This window comes from Solanum pennellii, chromosome 8, assembly GCF_001406875.1.
Source record: "Solanum pennellii chromosome 8, SPENNV200".
NCBI classification, from domain to species: Eukaryota; Viridiplantae; Streptophyta; class Magnoliopsida; order Solanales; family Solanaceae; genus Solanum; species Solanum pennellii.
The window spans coordinates 63,158,301-63,181,545 of NC_028644.1; the positions used below are offsets into that span (position 1 = coordinate 63,158,301).

Consider the following 23,245-nt stretch of genomic DNA (forward strand, 5'->3'; position numbering starts at 1 on the left):
CAATTGCGAATTATAGAATTGCAGTGAAATACAATTTTCTCTCGCTTTATACAACAGAAGTGTATAAATTGTGTTTCTGTTTTTGCATAAAGCGAGAGAAAAACATATATCTCCTTTCTATATACTTATAATTAAACAATATACAAACATGTTACTTCGATTCAATTGTATATAAATGCAAATTTTATACAAGTATTGCAGCGAAAAAGGCCAGCGAATTATACAATTGCGAATTATAGAATTGCAGTGAAATACAATTTTCTCTCGCTTTATACAACAGAAGTGTATAAATTGTGTTTCTGTTTTTGCATAAAGCGAGAGAAAAACATATATCTCCTTTCTATATACTTATAATTAAACAATATACAAACATGTTACTTCGATTCAATTGTATATAAATGCAAATTTTATACAAGTATTGCAGCGAAAAAGGCCAGCGAATTATACAATTGCGAATTATAGAATTGCAGTGAAATACAATTTTCTCTCGCTTTATACAACAGAAGTGTATAAATTGTGTTTCTGTTTTTGCATAAAGCGAGAGAAAAACATATATCTCCTTTCTATATACTTATAATTAAACAATATACAAACATGTTACTTCGATTCAATTGTATATAAATGCAAATTTTATACAAGTATTGCAGCGAAAAAGGCCAGCGAATTATACAATTGCGAATTATAGAATTGCAGTGAAATACAATTTTCTCTCGCTTTATACAACAGAAGTGTATAAATTGTGTTTCTGTTTTTGCATAAAGCGAGAGAAAAACATATATCTCCTTTCTATATACTTATAATTAAACAATATACAAACATGTTACTTCGATTCAATTGTATATAAATGCAAATTTTATACAAGTATTGCAGCGAAAAAGGCCAGCGAATTATACAATTGCGAATTATAGAATTGCAGTGAAATACAATTTTCTCTCGCTTTATACAACAGAAGTGTATAAATTGTGTTTCTGTTTTTGCATAAAGCGAGAGAAAAACATATATCTCCTTTCTATATACTTATAATTAAACAATATACAAACATGTTACTTCGATTCAATTGTATATAAATGCAAATTTTATACAAGTATTGCAGCGAAAAAGGCCAGCGAATTATACAATTGCGAATTATAGAATTGCAGTGAAATACAATTTTCTCTCGCTTTATACAACAGAAGTGTATAAATTGTGTTTCTGTTTTTGCATAAAGCGAGAGAAAAACATATATCTCCTTTCTATATACTTATAATTAAACAATATACAAACATGTTACTTCGATTCAATTGTATGCAAAGTAAATTTTATACACATATTGCAGCGAAATAGGCCAACGAATTATACAGTTGCGCATTATACAATTGCAGTGAAATAGGCCAACAAATTATACAATTGCAGCGAAATAGGCCAGCGAATTATACAATTTAGGCCAGCGAATCATACAATTGTATATGTATCGCGAGGCAAACGAATTATACAATTTAGGCCAGCGAATTATACAGTTGTAAATGTATAGCAAATTATACAGTTATATATTTGCTATGGAATATAATTATGCAAACTTTGCTGTAACATATAAATATGAATTTTTTGTTTGCTATTATATACAATTTTCCCATTTTTTTTAGAAAAAATAACTTAAATACACAACTATAAGTTAAGTATTCTCTAATTTTTCCTTCTTTTTTAAATATTACATAATTCTTTTTTTTTTAATTTTAGTAGAAGTTTAGAGATACATAGCCTTCTCTCTCATATAACACACACTTCCCCAATATCATGCCTATTTTTTCTCCACTAAAACACTCAATCTTCTGAATCACTTTTTGAATTTTGAATTATTAATTTTAATTAAAAACGTTTCACAACATTTAATATGAAATTTTGAATTTCAAAATTCAAAAAATTTGAAATTTTCTGAAAATTTGACCATTGGTCTCTGGTTCTTCTTCTTCTTCTTACTCCATCATCCGTCTATAGTTCTTCTTCTTCTTCTTCTTCTTCTTAATCCATCATCTGTTCTTATTTTCTTCTTGTTCATTGCTATATCACATCAGCCGTCTCTAGGTCTTCTTTTTCTTCTTACTCCATCATCCGTTCTTTTTTTTTTTCATTGTTCTATTACATCATATTAATGGATCCTTTTACTAATAGAATGATTTATGATTCGGACGATGAAAATTGGAAAGAAAATAGAAAAAAGTCTTTGCATGATCCTGTGAATGTTCGGAAGGATTCAAACAAAGATTTTGGCGAATCATCTAAATCAAAGGTTGACAAAATACACCAAAAAAAGAGAAAAGAAGCAGCAACCATTGTTGTTGAAATTAGTAAAAATTTTAGAAAAGAAATCCCATATGTATCATGAATTTTTGAAAATTGTTATCATGTATCAGACAATAAGTTTAATAAATAAGTACTCAGTGTGTTATAGTGTGTTAGTCGATGCATTGATACATGAATTATATGTATATCATATGATTTCCTATGTATCAAGAGTTTTTGAAAATTGTTGTCATGTATCAGTCAATAAGTTTAATAACTACGCCATCAAGTGTGCTTGCTGATACATATCGACTCAGTGTGTTATAGTGTTTAGACGATGCATTGATACATGAATTTGATGTGTATCATATGATTTTCTATGTATCACGAGTTTTTGAAAATTGTTATCATGTATCAGTCAATAAGTTTAATAACTGGATGTTCATAAAAATGTCTTCAAACTAGATGATATAATCTTGAATTTTCAAAATTTGAAATTGTTATCCAATTACGTGTTGAATTAATTCTTATTAATGAACTGTTACCGTAATTTAAGCTGATTTAGATAACAAATTTAAATGTTCCGTTTTTTCCCCTTTTAATCTTAACAGTTTTAAGTTACTGTGTATCATTTACCATGTATCACAACATACTAATGTATCACGCCACAGCAATTTTAAGGGGTTATTAGTAAATATTAAATTTGTCGGGACAGAATGTAATTATTGTATTACACTATGGGATTCCTTAAATTTATACTTTTTTTATGAGCAACTGACCCATCAAAGTAGGCCTTTTGCAATTACAGAAGCCCAGCCCAATCTCCTCCACCGACCTTTTTTTTCCCTCTCTATTTGTATCCCAAAAGTACCCCTATAGTTTTGTTTCTCATCAGAAAATAGAAAACAAAACCCTAATACGAAATTTCTCTCTGTTTTAGCGGCTTCTCGGAAAATAACAATGGCGGTAGAAGCTGCAAACCAACCAAAAATTCGATGGGGAGAGCTAGAAGATGATGCGGAGGACTTGGATTTTCTGTTGCCGCCAAAGCAAGTAATTGGGCCAGACCGTAATGGATTGAAGAAAATAGTGGAATACAAGTTTAATGAGGAAGGTAACAAGGTGAGAATCACTACTACTGCACGTATCTGTAAGCTTGCGAATGCTAGGCTTAGTAAAGGCGCTGTTGAGCGCCGTTCTTGGCCTAAGTTTGGTGATGCTGTTCGTGAGGATGTTGGTGCTCGTCTCACCATGGTTTCTACGGAGGAGATTATTCTTGAGCGCCCTAGAGCTCCTGGTATGGATCTTTTCTTCTTGTGCTTGGTTGATCTGAATTGGGCTTTTGTTTTGATTTGATGGGTTTTTGTCGATTTGTTTATTTTCCTCCTTGATTTCTGTCGTGCTTATTGTGCAATTGGTCGTTGTAGCATTGTAATTAATGGTGGTTGTGAATTTATTTGTAATAAACTTGGTAGATGTCTGATCTCTGATCTGGAAAGAGGGAACGTGTTTTGATTTTGATGTATTAACAAGCCATGCGCATTGTGAACTCGGTTGGAGTTCCTTGTTGTGATTAGAAAAATGGTGAACTTTGGATGATAAAGTTGATGATTCTTCTTAAAAAGAAGACCTTTTGGATGAAGTTCTCGTTCTCTTGAGTTCTAGGGTGAAAGATAGGATGCACGGCTTTTAACTTTGTTGTATGAAATTATTTCATAGATTAGTCCATTCCATGAACAAATACAGGTATTGTTGGTTTATTTTTCTTTTTTTCTTCTGCCTACTTCTCTGGTCTTCTATTTGAGTATAAATGTTGTTTGCTAAAAACAATTGATCCAGCATCTCATGGGTTGCATATTATATATAGTTTATATAGTTGTGCAATTACACGTCGCCTGTATAGACTCAACTTCACATATTATTGGTTACTCAATCCAAGTAGTGAGGCAGGGAGTTTCCATCAAGTGTATGCGTTTGTCACCATTGGTTTCAGCTATGGTGATCAAGAAAAAGTTTGGTTTCGAGTATTTCTCTTTCACCACTTCACTAAATGTAAATTTTCACTTTTACTTGTCCACTTTATCATATCAAGTGATTTTTTTGTGGTATTTAGATGCTGTCTATGCGTATAAGATTCAAGTTTCAAGAACGCCCAGTCTCTGGCTTGAGTTCAATTTGAAGTTTACCTAACTCCTGTTGTGCTTGTGGATTCTTGTAAATAGGTTCGAAGCAGGACGAATCCAAATCTGGTGGAGACTCTTTGAATCAAATTGCGAAAGCAGGGGCTGTTCTTATGGTGTGTAGGACCTGTGGCAAGAAAGGTGATCATTGGACATCAAAATGCCCCTTCAAGGATCTTGCACAGCCAAGTGAGACCTTTGTGGATAGGCCACCATCAAGGGGGGAAGCACCTGCTGCTGGTGCTGGTTCTCAAAAGAGTGCTTATGTTCCTCCCAGCATGAGAGGTGGTGCTGCAGAGAGAGGAAGTGGTGGGGGGACTGAGATGAGAAGAAGGAATGAAGAAAACTCTGTTAGGGTCACCAATCTTTCGGAGGACACTCGGGAGGCTGATTTGTTGGAGCTGTTCCGTCCATTTGGTCACGTCAGCAGAGTGTATGTTGCTATTGATCAAAAGACGGGAATGAGCAGAGGATTTGGTTTTGTCAACTTTGTCAACAGAGAAGATGCTGAGAGGGCTATAAACAAGCTCAATGGTTATGGTTATGACAATCTCATCCTTCGAGTTGAATGGGCTGCTCCCAGAGCTACTTAGTGTGTGCTTTCCTTGACAACACCATGTTTATTTTAAACCAATTTTTTTTCTTTTGCTTTGCGTCTGGGGCCTTGCGCTCTCTTGAACATTGTTTTTATCTTAAGAAGTTATTGAATGAAGAAATATTGCCTATGAAGGAGTTTTGGAATATATAGTTTAACAATTTTCTTACAGCTAAATGCTGGAACTGTAATACTCTTCGATTGTAGAGGCCAGTAGTGTTTTTTTGTTTAAACAATTTCAGTTAAAGCCCTAGTACATTTGAAGGGCAGTGCAATTTGTCCTTTGTACATTGAGAGATGAAGTTTGTATAGATGTGTACACAGGTCAATGTACTAGGAATCCAGACACTTGGAATTAATTCCTGGAAAAATAAGCTAATACAAGAAGAACATTAATTCCTGGAAAAATAAGCTAATACAAGAAGAACATGAACTCAAAACCATCTCATTTCTCTCCTGTCAAAATTTTGTCTAATCTTTCTAAGGATGGGTGTTTCATACAAAACTTAGGTAAATCAGCGTGTTGTATTACTTGCCTTCAAGTTATACTTAGTTGATTATTGTGTCCTTGCCGTTGGTGGAATTTGAACCTGCCGTTGGAATTCGAACCTCACAAGAAGTGTCCTTCTAATTGACTCAGGTGGTCATTCATGTGGATGACCCAGGATCAATCCCCCTCAATGCCTTTCAAACCTTCTAATTGACTCAGGTGGTCATCCATGTGGATGACCCAGGATCAATCCCCCTCAATGCCTTTGGAATCAAACCTGTTGATAGGACTTGCCTAGTGCGTTTATATCCCGTAATATGGTTTGTAGGCTATCTCGACTTGAATACTAGGCTCTAATTGACTCAGGTAGTCATCCATGTGGATGACCAGGATCAATCCCCCTCAATGCCTTCGGAATCAAACCTATTGATAGGACTTGCTTTGTGCGTTTATATCCCCTATATGGTTTGTAGGCTATCTCGAGTTGAATACTAGGCACAATTATAAATTGTTCAATTCTTCCCTAGCAGCAGGTCACATTGAGATTGATCAATCTTTGATGTAATAAATTAAAGAAGAATAGATGTTATTCACAGTTGAGTTGCTAAATGCACTTAAGTACTGTTGACTAATTTTTTTCCTTTGATATATAATTGATCAATTTAGGCATTCTTCAAGATGAGATGAGACAACATTACTCCCCTGGATGTTCTCTCCATGCGAAATTCGCTGTTATTCTATCTTCCAGTGGTGGAGCCACGTTTACTGAGGGTGAATCCCCTGCACACAAGAGAACAATTTTTTGAAACCCTCTATGAAAATCTTGCCTTCACCACTATCGTCTTCAAAACTATGTTCTTTGCTGCTGCTCAATCATCTATCATTATTTTCTCTTTATGATATTGGTAGATGATACAAATTTATGCAGTTCCAGACATTGAACCACTAGTTATTTACAATACATTGATGAAATGTATTTGGATATTGCCTTTATCCCTGATTTTAATTTTTTGAGATGCTGACAAACTTGTTTTATTAGATCATGAGGAATGTTCGGCATCTGGTGTAGATATAATTAAGAATTTGCCTAGAATGTTCTCGATGGAATTCTAGGGTGCTTGCCTTGGAAAGATGCAGTGAAGATCAGTATCTTGTCAAAGTACTGAGGTACAAATGGATAACACGTCAAGAACTTAATTTTAACGGTGAGTTTTTCAAGTCTTTCATACATGATAAGAAGCTAAGAGAATCATTTACCAAGTTCAATTACCCCATAAAGGACCAATACTGAAGTTTAGACTATCTAGTTTTTACGAGTTGTTCTGATATTCAAGAACTTAATTCTAAAGGTGAGTTTTTCAAGTCTTTCATACATGATAAGAAGCTAAGAGAATCATTTGCCAAGTTCAATTACCCCATAAAGGACCAATACTGAAGTTTAGACTATATAGTTTTTACGAGTTGTCCTGATATTCAAAAACTTAATTTTAACGGTGAGTTTTTCAAGTCTTTCATACATGATAAGAAGCTAAGAGAATCATTTACCAAGTTCAATTACCCCATAAAGACTATCTAGTTTTTACGAGTTGTCCTGATATTTATCATTGGATGCACTTTTGTCGAATAAAAATGTCCAGAAATTCACTCTTCATGCAAGATCAGGAAATCATTTACCTCATCACCTTAACATTCCAGCAACTAAGGTATTTGGAACTTCAACATTGCTTGTTCCACCCTCCACTCGGTTTCAAAGGGTTTGAGAAGCTTGATAATCTCCATCTTATGCATGTCACTTTCGATCCATCAACATTAACAAATCTCATCTCTAAAGGCCCGTTGCTTGAACAATTGAGGTTGCGTTGCTGCACAAACTTTGATAACCTTGATATTGATGCCTTCTTTGAGTTTACTCGAAAATCAAAATTCATTTCCTTCAACAACGCTCCTATGCTTGAAAAAGTTACTGTGTGTTTCATTGGAGAATGAGTTTTGACGGATATATCTCCTTTTTGCTCCAATCATACAAAGTTCTTTTACTACATGCCTTCACTGCTGGAACTGAATATGTGCGGTTCAACATTAGAGGTAACATACATTTGGGATAATTGAATTTGTAATTTTTCGTCCATGTCTTTACAAGATCTTACAATTGAATTTGTGAGCACTCTCTTGTTTTTTATTTTATTTTTTCATTAAGGTGATTGAATTAATATGATTTGTACTTTATCGGCAGGGGTGGCTTAATGCCTTTAAAAAGAGGCATACCTTGAGGCCTCCAAAATCGAAGGGTTTAATTTTTTTTAGCAATAATAAAATTATTAGGAGTATTAGCTTTTTTTAATAAAGAAAAATACACTATATATTTAATTTATTTGTCGTTTTTTTAGTTTGTTTCGAAACGTTAAAGAGTGTTTTTTTTTATGGATCAAATTTTAAATTTAACTTCCACATGATATGTTTAACACCACAAGATTAAAAAATATTTTGATATATATATATATCTTTAGTTTAAGACTATAAAAAAATAAAACATTTTTTACTTAAAAAAAAACTTGAATCTCATATATATATATATATATATATATTTTTTGACTTTAGGTCACTAATTGATTTGAGCGGCGTTCATCCGAACTCGCTTAATTAATTGTTCCTTGATTCTTTTAGGATCCTGTGACTGTGGAGAATATTGCTGAACCTGTTGTAGAATTTCTACGATGCCATTCATTTTCATTTGGTGCTGAGAAACTTCAAAAAGTTCATGTGAACTTGTTATAAGTTTTGAGATGAAAATAGAATTATGAAGTTTATTTTGGTCTCTCTAACAGTACTTAAGGTCTCCTTTATTGTTCGAACAAACAAAGATGGACGAGATGAAAGAAATTCGTTGAACATCACCTAATGTTGAATTCATATTTGAACAAATAGAGTTGTAAGATCGCGTATGAGTATGAAGGTATAGAAATTCCATGATTTTGCTTACATAGGAGTATTATTTTTTGTGTCTGTTATGACTTTTCAATCAAATTTAAAGTGTGACAGCTGCGGATCAAAATCAAAACGAATCAAAAGTTGTTGTGTTCAAAAAGGCATGTATTGACCGATTTTACAAGCAAAAGTTACAATATATTGGATGATACATACATTATAAACAATGTTGTTTCCACCAAAAAAAGAATAAAACAAATTTGGTACCAGTTTTACACAATAAACATTGAATCATTCTTTTTTTACAAATAATATTAGTCTCTTAATTGTTAGTTTCTTATAGATCTAATTATATGGGTCCAACAGGACGGGTAGATATATCCTTTTTCATATATCTAGTCAATTCAGAGGTTGTGAATAATTGACAAACACATCCATTTAGATCTATGGGAGTTTAGATTTAACCGTTCCTGTTGCTCCCATGACTATTACTGTCTTATTATTAGAGCCGTCAAAATGGATTTGATCCGCGAGGTCGGTCCAATCCAACTCTTGAATTAAGTGGGGTTGGGCCTGATTATTTTTGGCCCATTTAGAAATGAGACTTTTTAGCCCAACCTCACTTGGCCCGCTAGCATCGTAGGCCCAACACGCAAGCCTATGAGGCCAGCCCGTAGGCTATGAATATTTAAATATTATATATATATATATATATATATATATATATAAAATTAGTAGTGTTTTATTTGTAAATGTTTTATCAATAAATATGTTAAAAACATAAAAAATCAAGACTTCTAAACTAGCTTGTTTTTTTGGGAGAAATGGTTGAATGATCAATATTTTTCCGCTAAATCTTACGTAGACTATTATGTATTTTTGTAAGCATTCATCGAAGTGTGAGATTCATAAATGTATTTCTGTAAGTATTCGATGAAGTGTGTGATTCATAAATAAAACTTTGTATGTATTGATGTCTAGTTCATAGACGTCAATATTCGATTCTCTCATATACTCCTTCTAAGAGAGTAATATTGTTCATTTTTTTGTTGAAGGGTCAACCCGTCCCAACCTGTGGCCCACTTAGGGCTGGGCTGACCGCTATTTTATTGGCCCTTTAACTAAAAGGGCAACCCGCCTCAATCTATTTAACTCTCTAGCCCATTAGGATTGGATTGGGCCAGCCCATTTTGACAACTCTACTTGTTATGAGATTTTCATTCCAGAATGTATTTGCATAAGAGGTTGTCATGAGATCTTTCGCTCCATACTTAGATCCTATATTGCTCGGACTCAGGTTCTAGAGGTCGGGTTGGATCCTATATGATCTAAATTTTAAGATTCGTGGATATAGATCCATGTATGGATGGAGTGGGATTGAGCTAAAAATAATTCATATACATAGAACATGCGGAGAAAAAATTTATCAAGAGGAGAATCCTAGAAACAGATAAAAAGAGAATGAGAGTGATAATAGAAATTTAAACATACAAGGTACTCCATTTTCTTCAATTTCACATTTGTTTTTGTTTAGAATTTCTCCCTCGAATTTGGTCAAAGTATTCAAACTAGTTGACCAGATTGGATACGAATCGCACCTCCACTAAGCAACATCCCATTGTGTTGACATGAGAGTGATATTGAAAGTGAAAGAATTCGAGCAACTTAGATTAGAAACAATGCAGTACCCATATCACCCGATAGTTAAAAATCTAAGACTTACAATTTAAATGTTTTCTCAATCATGTCAATTTTCTGTTATAACATCAGTGACTCGATTATTGACAAAGTTATTACGTTTTTTGTCTTCTAATTTATTGCTTCCTCTTGTTTATTAGGGGAAGTTCATCTTTACTAAATAAATATTTCTAATATTTGCTATTCATTTACACAAAGAGTGAATTATTGTGATATATTTTTTCAATTTTTAAATAAAATTCGTTTGTGAATGAATAATTTAATATTTATATCCTTACTAGACATAGGACATGGAGCTAATATATATTATTTTCTTTGTCTCAATTTATGTGATATAATTTAAACTTGAAAAGTTATTCAAATTTTTAATATAATTTTTACAATATTTTAATTCGTTAGTATATATTATTATTTTTGTCCCAAATTATGTGAGATAAATAGGATTTTCAAAAATTAACTTAATTTTCTTATATATTCTTTAAATAATTTAAGTTGTCAATTATTATAATTTGTAGTATTTTTACGTAGTTTTCAAATAATATTTGTTAATTTTCATGTTTCAATTTATTTGTTTTGATAGAATTTTATGATTAGCGATGGTATAGTTGGGCAATAAGGCCGGGTACTAAAAGAATATTCAAGGAAATCAATACTAATAGAGTGAATTGAACTTAAAAAAAAAGAAGATAAATAGAGTAACAAATTTACATTCTGATAATTGAATTATCACACATTAGTTACTCTAATCAATTAGACGAACACCTTTTTTTTTGGTTAAACCAACAATATTACTCAAATGTGTACTTCAATTTAGAGACATCCAAAATTTGAAGATTCCGATAGCATCAATATTATCTTAGCTCAAATATAAGCTCTAAGCTAAATTAATAAAAAAACAATGAAAAACGATGCTTCAGATGCATCAATATTATCTTAGCTTAAATATGAGCTCTAAGCTAAACTTAAAATAAAAAACAGTGAAAAAGATTTCTTAACTAAATTTAAACCCGAGTCTCACATGTGATTCTTTTGGCTTGTATCAATGGCACAAAGGCACTCATATACCCCTCGTAAGAGCACTATTAATTATATCCTTGTTTCTATCAATTTCTCAAATCTCTAATTACTTATTTGCTTTTGACTTAATACGCTTATTAAAAAAACAATTATTAATATATTAAATTAATCAATTTACCCTATTAATTATGTAGTGAAAATTTTCAAAAAAATTATTTTTATAAGGCAATTAATTGAGGATATTAGGGACAAGTAAAAAAAATTAATGGGAAGTAATTAGAGACCAGAGTAATAACTCATTTATCAATTATTTTTTATTATAAAAGGGTTCAAATAAACGCCAATCCGTCCTGCATTTGGGTATTGCCTCTGGCTTTCATCTCTCGCAGACTCTTACTACGACTCTTACTACTAGTAAGCATCTTCTATAAACTTTGATTATTGGCTCTGAAATTGTCTCTGTGATCTTCATCAACCCATCAGATTAGGTTTTATTTGGGATTTTTTTTATGGATAATCATGTCTCAGTTAACCGACTAATTCACTAGTACCATAAGTTGTCCAAATCATCTTGTGTTTTCACGCCGCTGGAATTGGAACCTTAGAAATCGTGATTTTCAACCCATCGACTGGCCAGAAATGGTGTGAAAGATTAATTCCGGATTCTTTTTGAGATCACTTGGTGGATAGTGGGCTCACTTAAATATTAGGTTAGGGTTCGAAGCTATTGCATGTAAGAATTAGAGATGGATATTGGTAAAGACAATTAGCAATTTGCCTATTAGGTTATGTTCTTTCCCGTGCTCAATCATGTATCATTCTCTAATGACGTTGAACCACTAGTTATTTTCAATACATTACTGAAATGTATTTGGATATTGCCTTTATCCCTGATTTTAATTTTCAGAGTTGCTGTCAAACTTGTTTTGCTAGACCATGAGGAATGCTTCGACTTCTGGTGTAGATACAATTAGTAATTTGCCTTGTAATGTTCTCGATGTTATTCTTGGGTGCTTGCCTTGGAAAGATGCAGTGAAGACTAGTATCTTGTCAAAAGACTGGAGGTACAAATGGGTAACACGTCAAAAACTTGATTTTAATGATGAGTTTTTCAAGTCTTTCAAACATAATGAAGAAGCCAAGAGAATCATTTACCAAGTCCTATTAGCCCATAAAGGACCAATACTAAAGTTTAGACTCTGTAGGATTACGAGTTGTCCTGATATTGATCATTGGATACACTTCTTGTCGAAGAAAGATGTCCAGGAATTCACCCTTATTGTACGCATTGGAAACAAGTATCAATAACCTCATCATCTTTTTACATTCCAGCAGCTAAGGTATTTGGAACTTCAAGATTGCTTGTTCCACCCTCCACTCGGTTTCAAAGGGTTTGAGAAGCTTATTAATCTCGATCTTGTGCGTGTCACTTTTGATCCATCAATATTTACTGATCTCATCTCTAAAAGCCCGTTGCTTGAACGATTGAGGTTGCGTTGCTGCACAAACATTGACATCCTTGAAATTGATGCCGCTAATCTCAAATTCTGTGAGTTTATTGGAAAAACAAAATCCATTTCCTTCAAAAACGCTCCTATGCTTGAAAAAGTTACTGTGGCGATCCTTGGACGACGACTTTTGAATGATACATCTCCTGTTTGCTCTAATTTCCCAAAGTTCTTCCATTATATGCCTTCACTGCTGGAACTGGATATATGTGGTGCAATATTAGAGGTAATGTACATTTGTGATATTACTATCATAACTAAATGATGAATCTGACTGGTGTGTTAAAGTAATTTTTGACTTTCTTGTAGTACTTGATCAAGGGAGGTTCACCAGAGAGTCCCCCAACTGCGCTGAACAATATCAAATCTCTCAATATTTCATCCATGTCTTTAAGAAACGCCGAGGTGGTTTCAAGTGCAGTTTACTTGATTACAAGCTGTCCTAAATTACAAGATCTTACACTTGAATTCGTAAGCACACTATTGTTTTTTTTTCATTAAGGTGATTGAATATGGTTTCTTATTCATCTGAACTCGCTTAACTAACGGTTCCTCAAATATTCTTTAGTACCAAGTGTCGGTGGGGGATATTGTTGAACCTGTTGTAGAGTTGCTACGAGCACAATCATCCTCAAGCGGTGCTGTGGAACTTCAAAGAGTCAAAGTGAACATGTTTACTGGTCTCGAGATGGAAATGGAGTTTATGAAGTTTATATTGGCATCTGCACCGGTACTTGAGGAGATCTTCATTTGGAATTGTACACTTTACCTTTTTCGTTCGTGTAAGCAAATGATCGATGAGATGAAAGAATTCCACAGAGCATCACCCAATATTAAATTCACATTTGAGGAAATCCATATGGAAGGTGGATATGAACATGAAGAAGACATGTAAGTGCCATGATTTTGCTAACATATTATTTTTGTTGTAGCACCTAGTTTGCCTTTTATGCCCTGTTTTGTCTGTCTAATATTATGTAGTATATATGTGCTTGGCTTATAAGTAAGTTTTATCATTTCAAGAACTATGACTCTACTTGTAATGGTCACTATATTATTATGTTATCACCATTTTGGCCCCCGTGTAATATAATTATGCATATTAATCTTTTAATAACTTAAATGTGTAGTTTTGTCTATATAATTGAATAAATGGGTAATCTTTTCTCAAGGTTTTTAAATAGGGAGTAATAAAAAAAGTTTTTAAAGTGGATACATGAAACTTGGAGGTCCGAATAGGGGGATAATGGGATCAGTTTGCTAACCTCGTGGACAATTTTTGTCCTATTTTTAATAGTTTAAGGGTATTATTTGGCCAAAAAATAAATGGAAGGAAATTTTTTTTTCATTTTAAATAGTTTGAGATTCTTTTTGGTCATTTTTTATTTTTTTGATTTCATGATAATTTTGTTTATCACTTAACTTCAGTACACACATAATAAACTGAAATCTGTACTCTTATATACCCCTTTGTCATAAATAGCCCGATTGCACTATGAAAAAGGGTTTAACATTTGTGATTCGTCTCATATACACCTTTCGTCAATTATCAATTCATAGATTGATACAACAAATTCTGTGAAAATTACATAAATTTCATAGTTTTAATATGAAATTATAATTTATTCCTAATAAGTTTTTGATTACATAAATTTCTTAAAATGTTGAAAAATCAGATACAATAATTGAAGCTCGGAGACATTAATATGTATCTCGGACACAATAAATACCGTCTCGGATACATTAATATGTAGCTCGGATTGAAAAATGGAAAAATAACTTAAATACACAACTATAAGTTTAGTATTCTCTAATTTTCCCTTCTTGTTTTTAAATATTACATAATTCTTTTTTTTTAATTTTAATAAAAGTTTAGAGATACATAGCCTTTTCTCTCCTATAACACACACTTTCCCAATATCATGCCTATTTTTTCTCCACTAAAACACTCAATCTTCTGAATCACTTTTTGAATTTTGAATTATTACTTTTAATTAAACACGTTTCACAACATTTAATGCAATTTTGAATTTAAAAATTCAAAATTTTGAAATTTCTGAAAATTGGAACTACCATTGTTCTCTGGTTCTTCTTCTTCTTCTTACTCCATCATCCGTCTCTGGGCTGCCGTATGCACTTAACGTATGGATATACGAATGTGCATCCCAGTTAAATTCTGAAATTGCTGTGAAAGAACGAAATGTCATCCCAAGAATGTGCAATTGGAGAGTTGTGTCTGATAAGACAAAGTTTGAAATGCTTATGTCTACCATTTTTCAAGAGGTAAAATTGAATCAATTTTTACTATTAGAATAAACTATTTCAAGTTTGTCTATTTAATATCGTTATTTGTCTTGTGATACATTGTGATCTGTCTTAATTGAAGCTTTTGACCTAGTTGAAGTTAAACATGCTAATTCTTCTTCACCACCCTTAGTACAACCAAATGAGGTAGATGATTTTGATAATTTCTCCACCAAACCTCCCGAACAGTTATTGAGGAGATCTTCTACAGTGTCTGATACATCTCCTCCACCATCGTCAAAAAGAAGAAAAAAAATGGTTATACATAAAAAAAAAGTTTCATAACCGAGTCAGCCTGATCAATCAAATGTGTCTCCGACATCGGATGATGATGTACATGTTTCTATTTCAGATCTGCATCCCAATTCGATTGCTGATGATGTACATGGTTCTGTTCCAGATGTGTCTTCGAACCCGGCTGCTGACGTACATGGTTCTGTTTCAGACGTGTCTCCGAACTCGGCTGCTGATGTACATGCTTCTGCAGATTCTCAGAAAGTCAACTATGTAATTCCATATTTTGAAGAGTTGAAAGGACATTTGAAAACTTACGTAAGTTAATTATTTTGATATTTTTAATCAAATGTAATTTATTTTTATCCTAAATCTATTTATAATTTATAGGTTGACAAGAAATTTGAGGAATAGATTATATTGATAAAGGAAAATCGCTCCGAGTTGATGCAATCTCGAGGCAAGGAAAACATCAATGTTGAGGCTAATACAAGCACATTTCAGTATGAGAACAAACATCTCCGCAAATACGGATTGATCTTTCTGATATGGGTGGTGTAGCTGAGGATGGTGTTGGTCTTTCTGGTAACTATGGTGAACATCAAGTCATCGACGATGCGGGGATGTCGCTGAGAATGGTGTTTGTGTTTCTGTAAACGAGGGTGGACAACAAGTCAATGATACTCCAAAGGTAATGTTTATGATACATTGTATATGATTTTTCATTTAGTTGATATCATGTATCATGCACATATACTCAATGTTATGTATCATGTGAGTATAATCACTGTTACGTATCAGCACAAATTATATTAACAATTTTTATTTAAAAATTGCATATTCAGATGGTGTCATGGAGCAAGATGTTGATGACAATGTTCAACATAACATCCCTCACGTTTTGCCCGATAAAACAACAATGGATGCATCGGTAGATTTTTCAATTTTGCTTTATGACACACAATTTCATTACACACATTTTTATTTTAAAAATCATTACATCATATTATATAGGAATCTTCCACTTCAACAACAATATCGTCATCAACTCAAGCAGCAATAGATGCACTTATCAAAGATTTGGGGAAAGATCCTACTAATGCTAGACCATTATATTCTTACACTCCACAGAATATAACTAGCAGCCAGTACTTGTTGATCGACAGTCAGTTACCCACTAACATTCCAATAACTGAGATTGAAGTTAGATTCGATTCAGTCACTCCTGCGCATAGAAACAGAATGCCTTCAAGAAATATTCAATCTCCATATTGTACTTCTTTTGGGTCAAGCGAGCAGGGAAAAGAGAAATTGAAGGATATGACTCGACTCCATTTCCCGTTTGAAAGATGTGGCATTACAAATCAAGTTTCGCTGAAACTTATTGAGGATTATATGAATTGGTTGTCAAGAGGGCTCCTAAAAAATCATAACAATAAGTAAGTTTTATACATTATTTTTGCAAGTGTTTGGGGTAATTATTTTTTATATAACTAATTCATGATACTTTTTTTACAAAAATTGTAATTAAGTCACTGTTATGTATCATGTACATATACTCAAACTTATGTATCATATATGCAGGAACTCATCAGGCGATAAATACAGATCAAAATCTTCTTCTTTTGGATTTACGATGATGGACTTTGTTGTTGCTTTTTCAATAAACAAGAATTAGTTCTATGCCATGTCACAGTCAAACAAATGTTGGACTGATGAGGTAAAAATCTTAAACTAATTATCAAATGTGTACCAGTCACACTTATATTATTATATAACATTATACATTCTGTAGAAGTATCATAATATTTAATTAGCAAATTTATGATCAATATTTAATAATTATATTGTTCTATATTGTAAAGATGTATATAATTTCTTATTATGTTTTCATTTTGTTTATAGCACATCGATGTGATTTTTCATTACCTTCGTAAAAAAATCAAAACTTTGCAGCATGGATCAATACAGATACACAACAACCCACTGCTTGTTCATGTCACATGTAAAAAATTGTTATGATAGGTATTACATGGACAATGATGATGATAGTCTTAGTATACAAGAACATGTTGATCGCGCTTAAGTTGTATCTGTATATGAGAGGTCAATAATTAACATCATCAAAGGTTTTGGAATCCCAACTGCTTTCCCATGACATCTTGTAGATGAGGTCTACATTTCGATTAACTGCGATCAAGAATTCCATTGGGTGCTGGCAGTTGTTGAGTTGAAAAATAGGGTGATAAGAGTTTTTGACTCATCAATATGCACAAGGAAAAAAATAATTCCTCATGAGATAAAAATGTTGTCTAAAATGCTTCCTTCTTACCTACTGGACAGTGGATTCTTTGAAGAAATTGTGTGCTCAGTTAAGCGTTTAGGGTTTAGGGTTTAGGATTTAGGAAGCATTTTAGACAACATTTTTATCTCATGGGGAATTATTTTTTCCTTGTGCATATTGATGAGTCAAAAACTCTTATCACCCTATTTTTCAACTCAACAACTGCCAGCAACCAATGGAATTCTTGATCGCAGTTAATCGCAATGTAGACCTCATCTACAAGATGTCATGGTAAAGCAGTTGGGATTCCAAAACCTTTGATGATGTTAATTATTGACCTCTCATATACAGATACAACTTAAGCGCGATCAACATGTTCTTGTATACTAAGACTATCATCATCATTGTCCATGTAATACCTATCATAACAATTTTTTACATGTGACATGAACAAGCAGTGGGTTGTTGTGTATCTGTATTGATCCATGCTGCAAAGTTTTGATTTTTTTACGAAGGTAATGAAAAATCACATCGATGTGCTATAAACAAAATGAAAACATAATAAGAAATTATATACATCTTTACAATATAGAACAATATAATTATTAAATATTGATCATAAATTTGCTAATTAAATATTATGATACTTCTACAGAATGTATAATGTTATATAATAATATAAGTGTGACTGGTACACATTTGATAATTAGTTTAAGATTTTTACCTCATCGGTCCAACATTTGTTTGACTGTGACATGGCATAGAACTAATTCTTGTTTATTGAAAAAGCAACAACAAAGTCCATCATCGTAAATCCAAAAGAAGAAGATTTTGATCTGTATTTATCGCCTGATGAGTTCCTGCATATATGATACATAAGTTTGAGTATATGTACATGATACATAACAGTGACTTAATTACAATTTTTGTAAAAAAAGTATCATGAATTAGTTATATAAAAAATAATTACCCCAAACACTTGCAAAAATAATGTATAAAACTTACTTATTGTTATGATTTTTTAGGAGCCCTCTTGACAACCAATTCATATAATCCTCAATAAGTTTCAGCGAAACTTGATTTGTAATGCCACATCTTTCAAACGGGAAATGGAGTCGAGTCATATCCTTCAATTTCTCTTTTCCCTGCTCGCTTGACCCAAAAGAAGTACAATATGGAGATTGAATATTTCTTGAAGGCATTCTGTTTCTATGCGCAGGAGTGACTGAATCGAATCTAACTTCAATCTCAGTTATTGGAATGTTAGTGGGTAACTGACTGTCGATCAACAAGTACTGGCTGCTAGTTATATTCTGTGGAGTGTAAGAATATAATGGTCTAGCATTAGTAGGATCTTTCCCCAAATCTTTGATAAGTGCATCTATTGCTGCTTGAGTTGATGACGATATTGTTGTTGAAGTGGAAGATTCCTATATAATATGATGTAATGATTTTTAAAATAAAAATGTGTGTAATGAAATTGTGTGTCATAAAGCAAAATTGAAAAATCTACCGATGCATCCATTGTTGTTTTATCGGGCAAAACGTGAGGGATGTTATGTTGAACATTGTCATCAACATCTTGCTCCATGACACCATCTGAATATGCAATTTTTAAGTAAAAATTGTTAATATAATTTGTGCTGATACGTAACAGTGATTATACTCACATGATACATAACATTGAGTATATGTGCATGATACATGATATCAACTAAATGAAAAATCATATACAATGTATCATAAACATTACCTTTGGAGTATCATTGACTTGTTGCCCACCCTCGTTTACAGAAACACAAACACCATCCTCAGCGACATCCCCGCATCGTCGATGACTTGATGTTCACCATAGTTACCAGAAACACCAACACCATCCTCAGCTACACCACCCATATCAGAAAGATCTATCCGTATTTGCGGATATGTTTGTTTCTCATACTGAAATGTGCTTGTATTAGCCTCAACATTGATGTTTTCCTTGCCTCGAGATTGCATCAACTCGGAGCGATTTTCCTTTATCAATATAATCAATTCCTCAAATTTCTTGTCAACCTATAAATTATAAATAGATTTAGGATAAAAATAAATTACATTTGATTAAAAATATCAAAATAATTAACTTACGTAAGTTTTCAATGTCCTTTCAACTCTTCAATATATGGAATTACATAGTTGACTTTCTGAGAATCTGCAGAAGCATGTACATCAGCAGCCGAGTTCGGAGACACGTCTGAAACAGAACCATGTACGTCAGCAGCCGGGTTCGAAGACACATCTGGAACAGAACCATGTACATCATCAGCAGTCGAATTGGGATGCAGATCTGAAATAGAAACATGTACATCATCATCCGGTGTCGGAGACACATTTGATTGATCAGGCTGACTCGGTTCTGAAACTTTTTTTTATGTATAACCATTTTTTTTCTTCTTTTTGACGATGGTGGATGAGATGTATCAGACACTCTAGAAGATCTCCTTAATAACTGTTCGGGAGGTTTGGTGGAGAAATTATCAAAATCATCTACCTCATTTGGTTGTACTAGGGGTGGTGAAGAAGAAGGACCATGTTTAACTTCAACTAGGTCAAAAGCTTCAATTTCCTCTGTTGTTGGGACAATGTTTGAACATGCATTCTGAATGTATCACAACACATAAAATAATTTAAATGTTAATACAATACAACACATTAAATAATTAAGACAGATCACAATGTATCACAAGACATAAATAACGATATTAAATAGACAAACTTGAAATAGTTTATGCTAATAGTAAAAATTGATTCAATTTTACCTCTTGAAAAATTGTAGACATAAGCATTTCAAACTTGCCTTATCAGACACAAGTCTCTAATTGCACATTCTTGGGATGACATTTCGTTCTTTCACAACAATTTCTGAATTTAACTAGGATGCACATTCGTATACATACGTTAAGTGCATACGGCAACCCATATAATCGATACAATTTTTTGCTAACATCAAAATCCTGTCTAAGTGAACCGATGAGTTTTGAGAATGATAGCGGACCCCAAGGATAATATTGATATCTACCATCTTCAACCATTAAAAAATCCACAATTGATATAGTTGTATTATCAAGAGTAGCCAATACGAATGTATGAATAAAGAACAATATAGAAATTTGGAGTGCATCCTGATCGTTCTCCCAGTTACCCATCTTAAACCGTTAAACTAATTGATACTTGGTAACACTATTGACTGCACCAGGAAAATACTTTTGGAAAAGCATACAATTAGTTGATTCTGGGTATTGGAAATCATTGGTATTGCCTTTGACTTTAAGTCCAGTTAATATTGCAAATTCATCTATACCAAATTTTAGGATACACCCGTTTGAATATCTAATATGTAACACATTAGGGTTGCTTTGTTCCAACTCTAACAACAACAAGGACTTAGTGATTTGGCCCTGAAAATTACATTTAGAAATGTCTAAAAAGGGTCCAAAAATTGTAACTCTAAACAGTTGGATTACATTTTCCCCTATATATTTTTCAAAGTAAGTGTTGTTAAAATTGACAGCAAAACTTATGGGATGTGTTGGTATCTTTTTTTTCTTGTACTTGAGTGGCTGCAATTTGAAAAAAAAATAAATTTTAACAATATTGAATATAAATACTAAATAAACAACTAATACCTTACTGATACATGATATTAGTTTTCAAAAATTCATATAGCATAAAAAACATATGATACACATCTAATTTATGTATCAATGCATCCACTAAACATTATAACACACTGAGTCGATATGTATTAAACTTATTGTCTGATACATGATAAATATTTTCAAATACTCATGATACATATAAAATCATCTGACACGCGATTGATTCATGTATCAATGCATCTACTAAACACTATAACACACTGAGTCGATATATATTAAACTTATTGTCTGATACATGATAACAATTTCAAATACTCGTGATACATAGAAAGGCATATGACACGCAATTAATTCATGTATCATAAAATTAAATAAACACTATAACACACTATAAAGATATTTTAACATTCTATAATTTTAAAAACAATTTTAAAAGAAGTATAAAAAAGACATACCCGAAGCAATGTCAGCCTGACAATAATGGTTGCTGATGCTTTTCTCTTTTTTTTTGGTGTATTTTAGCAACCTTTGATTTAGATGATTCCCCAATATCTTTGTTTGAATCCTTCCAAACATTCAGAGGATCATGCAAAGACTTTTTTATATTTTCTTTCCAATTTTTATCCTCCGAATCATAAATCCTCCCATTCGTAAAAGGATCCATTAATATGATGTAATAGAACGATGAACAAGAAGAAAAGAAGAAGAAAAGAAGAACGGATGATGGAGTAAGAAGAAGAAGAAGAACCAGAGACGGATGATGGAGTAAGAAGAAGAAGAAGAAGAAGAAGAAGAACCAGAGAACAATGGTAGTTCCAATTTTCAGAAATTTCAAATTTTTGAATTCTGAAATTCAAAATTGCATATTAAATGTTGTGAAACGTGTTTAATTAAAAGTAATAATTCAAAACTCAAAAAGTGATTCAGAAGATTGAGTGTTTTAGTGGAGAAAAAATTGGCATGATATTGGGGAAGTGTGTGTTATAGGAGAGAGAAAGCTATGTATATCTCTAAACTTCTATCAAAATTTAAAAAAAAAAGAAGAAATTATATGATATTTAAAAAAAGAAGAGAAAATTAGAGAATACTAAACTTATAGTTATGTATTTAAGTTATTTTTCCATTTATTAATCTTTTTTTTATTTCTGAAATGAATAAATGAATAATTTCAATATGTATATACTTGAAAGAAAAACATTCTATGGTACATATTTGAGCAACAATAAAAAGGTTCAATTACACTTTTTTTTGTGATGGCATGTTTAAACTTTTAATTTATTTTAAAGTATATTTAAGATTAAAAAAATAAGGTTTAGTATATGTAGATTAATGAAGGATATTTATATACTAGAAAATTTTAAATTAACTGTTTTTATTGGTTGGTTAATTGGTATCTTGAATTGATATTAATCTAAATACAGTAATATATAAATTCTATTTGACTTAAGAAAATGCTATAACAAGTTAATTTTTTTTTAAAATATACGCTTAATAGTGAGGACTAAATATGCCCCAATCTTTTTTTTTGGGTATTTTATACTGTATAATCAAAATCAATTTTTTTAAACCACTACATTTATATTGTTTTTTTTCAATATCGGTATGATTGGATTAATTTTAAATACAGTAATATATAAATTTTATTTGACTTAAAAAAAATTCTATAACAAGTTAGTTTTTTTACAAAAATATGCTTTACAGCGAGGACAAAATATGCCCCAATCTTTTTTGGGTATTTTCTATATAATCAAAATCAATTTTTTAAACCACTCCATTTATATTTCAATATCGGTACGATTAAATTAATTTTTGGAATTTTTACCTTTTAAATTATTACTTTAAAATATACTATTATTCGAAAGAACATGTTTTTGAAGAAGCACTTTAATTTTTATCAAAAAATCAAGAACGTTAAACCTTTTTAGTGTTGTATTCTTTGATCTTAAACATTTAATAGAAGTGTTTGTCATAAATTTTGCCATAAAATTATATTTATATTTGAAAAATGTTATAAAATATATTTATATATTAAATTTAACGTATTGTATTGTATGTAAACAAATTTTTAACGTGTTGTGTTGTTGTTAACAAATAAAATTTGTTTACATACATG

At 32.0% G+C, this 23,245-nt stretch overlaps 2 protein-coding genes and 2 pseudogenes across 2 annotated transcripts; 3 read left to right on the forward strand and 1 right to left on the reverse strand.

Annotated features, from left to right (window-relative positions):
• Nucleotides 1-3,122: 3,122 nt before the first annotated feature.
• Nucleotides 3,123-5,224, forward strand: LOC107028859 (eukaryotic translation initiation factor 3 subunit G-like). Its single transcript, XM_015230083.2, has 2 exons — nt 3,123-3,556; nt 4,482-5,224. Exons 1-2 carry the CDS (start codon nt 3,220-3,222, stop codon nt 5,030-5,032), a joined length of 888 nt encoding a protein of 295 aa, XP_015085569.1. The 5' UTR covers nt 3,123-3,219; the 3' UTR covers nt 5,033-5,224.
• A 983-nt stretch (nt 5,225-6,207) lies between these two features.
• On the forward strand, nt 6,208-8,299 carry LOC107027816 (annotated as a pseudogene).
• Nucleotides 8,300-11,520: 3,221 nt separating this feature from the next.
• Nucleotides 11,521-16,966, forward strand: LOC107027282 (annotated as a pseudogene).
• Nucleotides 16,967-18,151: 1,185 nt separating this feature from the next.
• Nucleotides 18,152-20,176, reverse strand: LOC107028221. Its single transcript, XM_015229263.2, has 4 exons — nt 19,248-20,176; nt 19,008-19,093; nt 18,500-18,924; nt 18,152-18,354 (listed from the first exon to the last, which is right to left on the reverse strand). The coding sequence occupies exons 2-4, from the start codon at nt 19,083-19,085 to the stop codon at nt 18,261-18,263; spliced, it is 597 nt and encodes a 198-aa protein (XP_015084749.1). The 5' UTR covers nt 19,086-19,093; nt 19,248-20,176; the 3' UTR covers nt 18,152-18,260.
• Between the last annotated feature and the right edge of the window lie 3,069 nt (nt 20,177-23,245).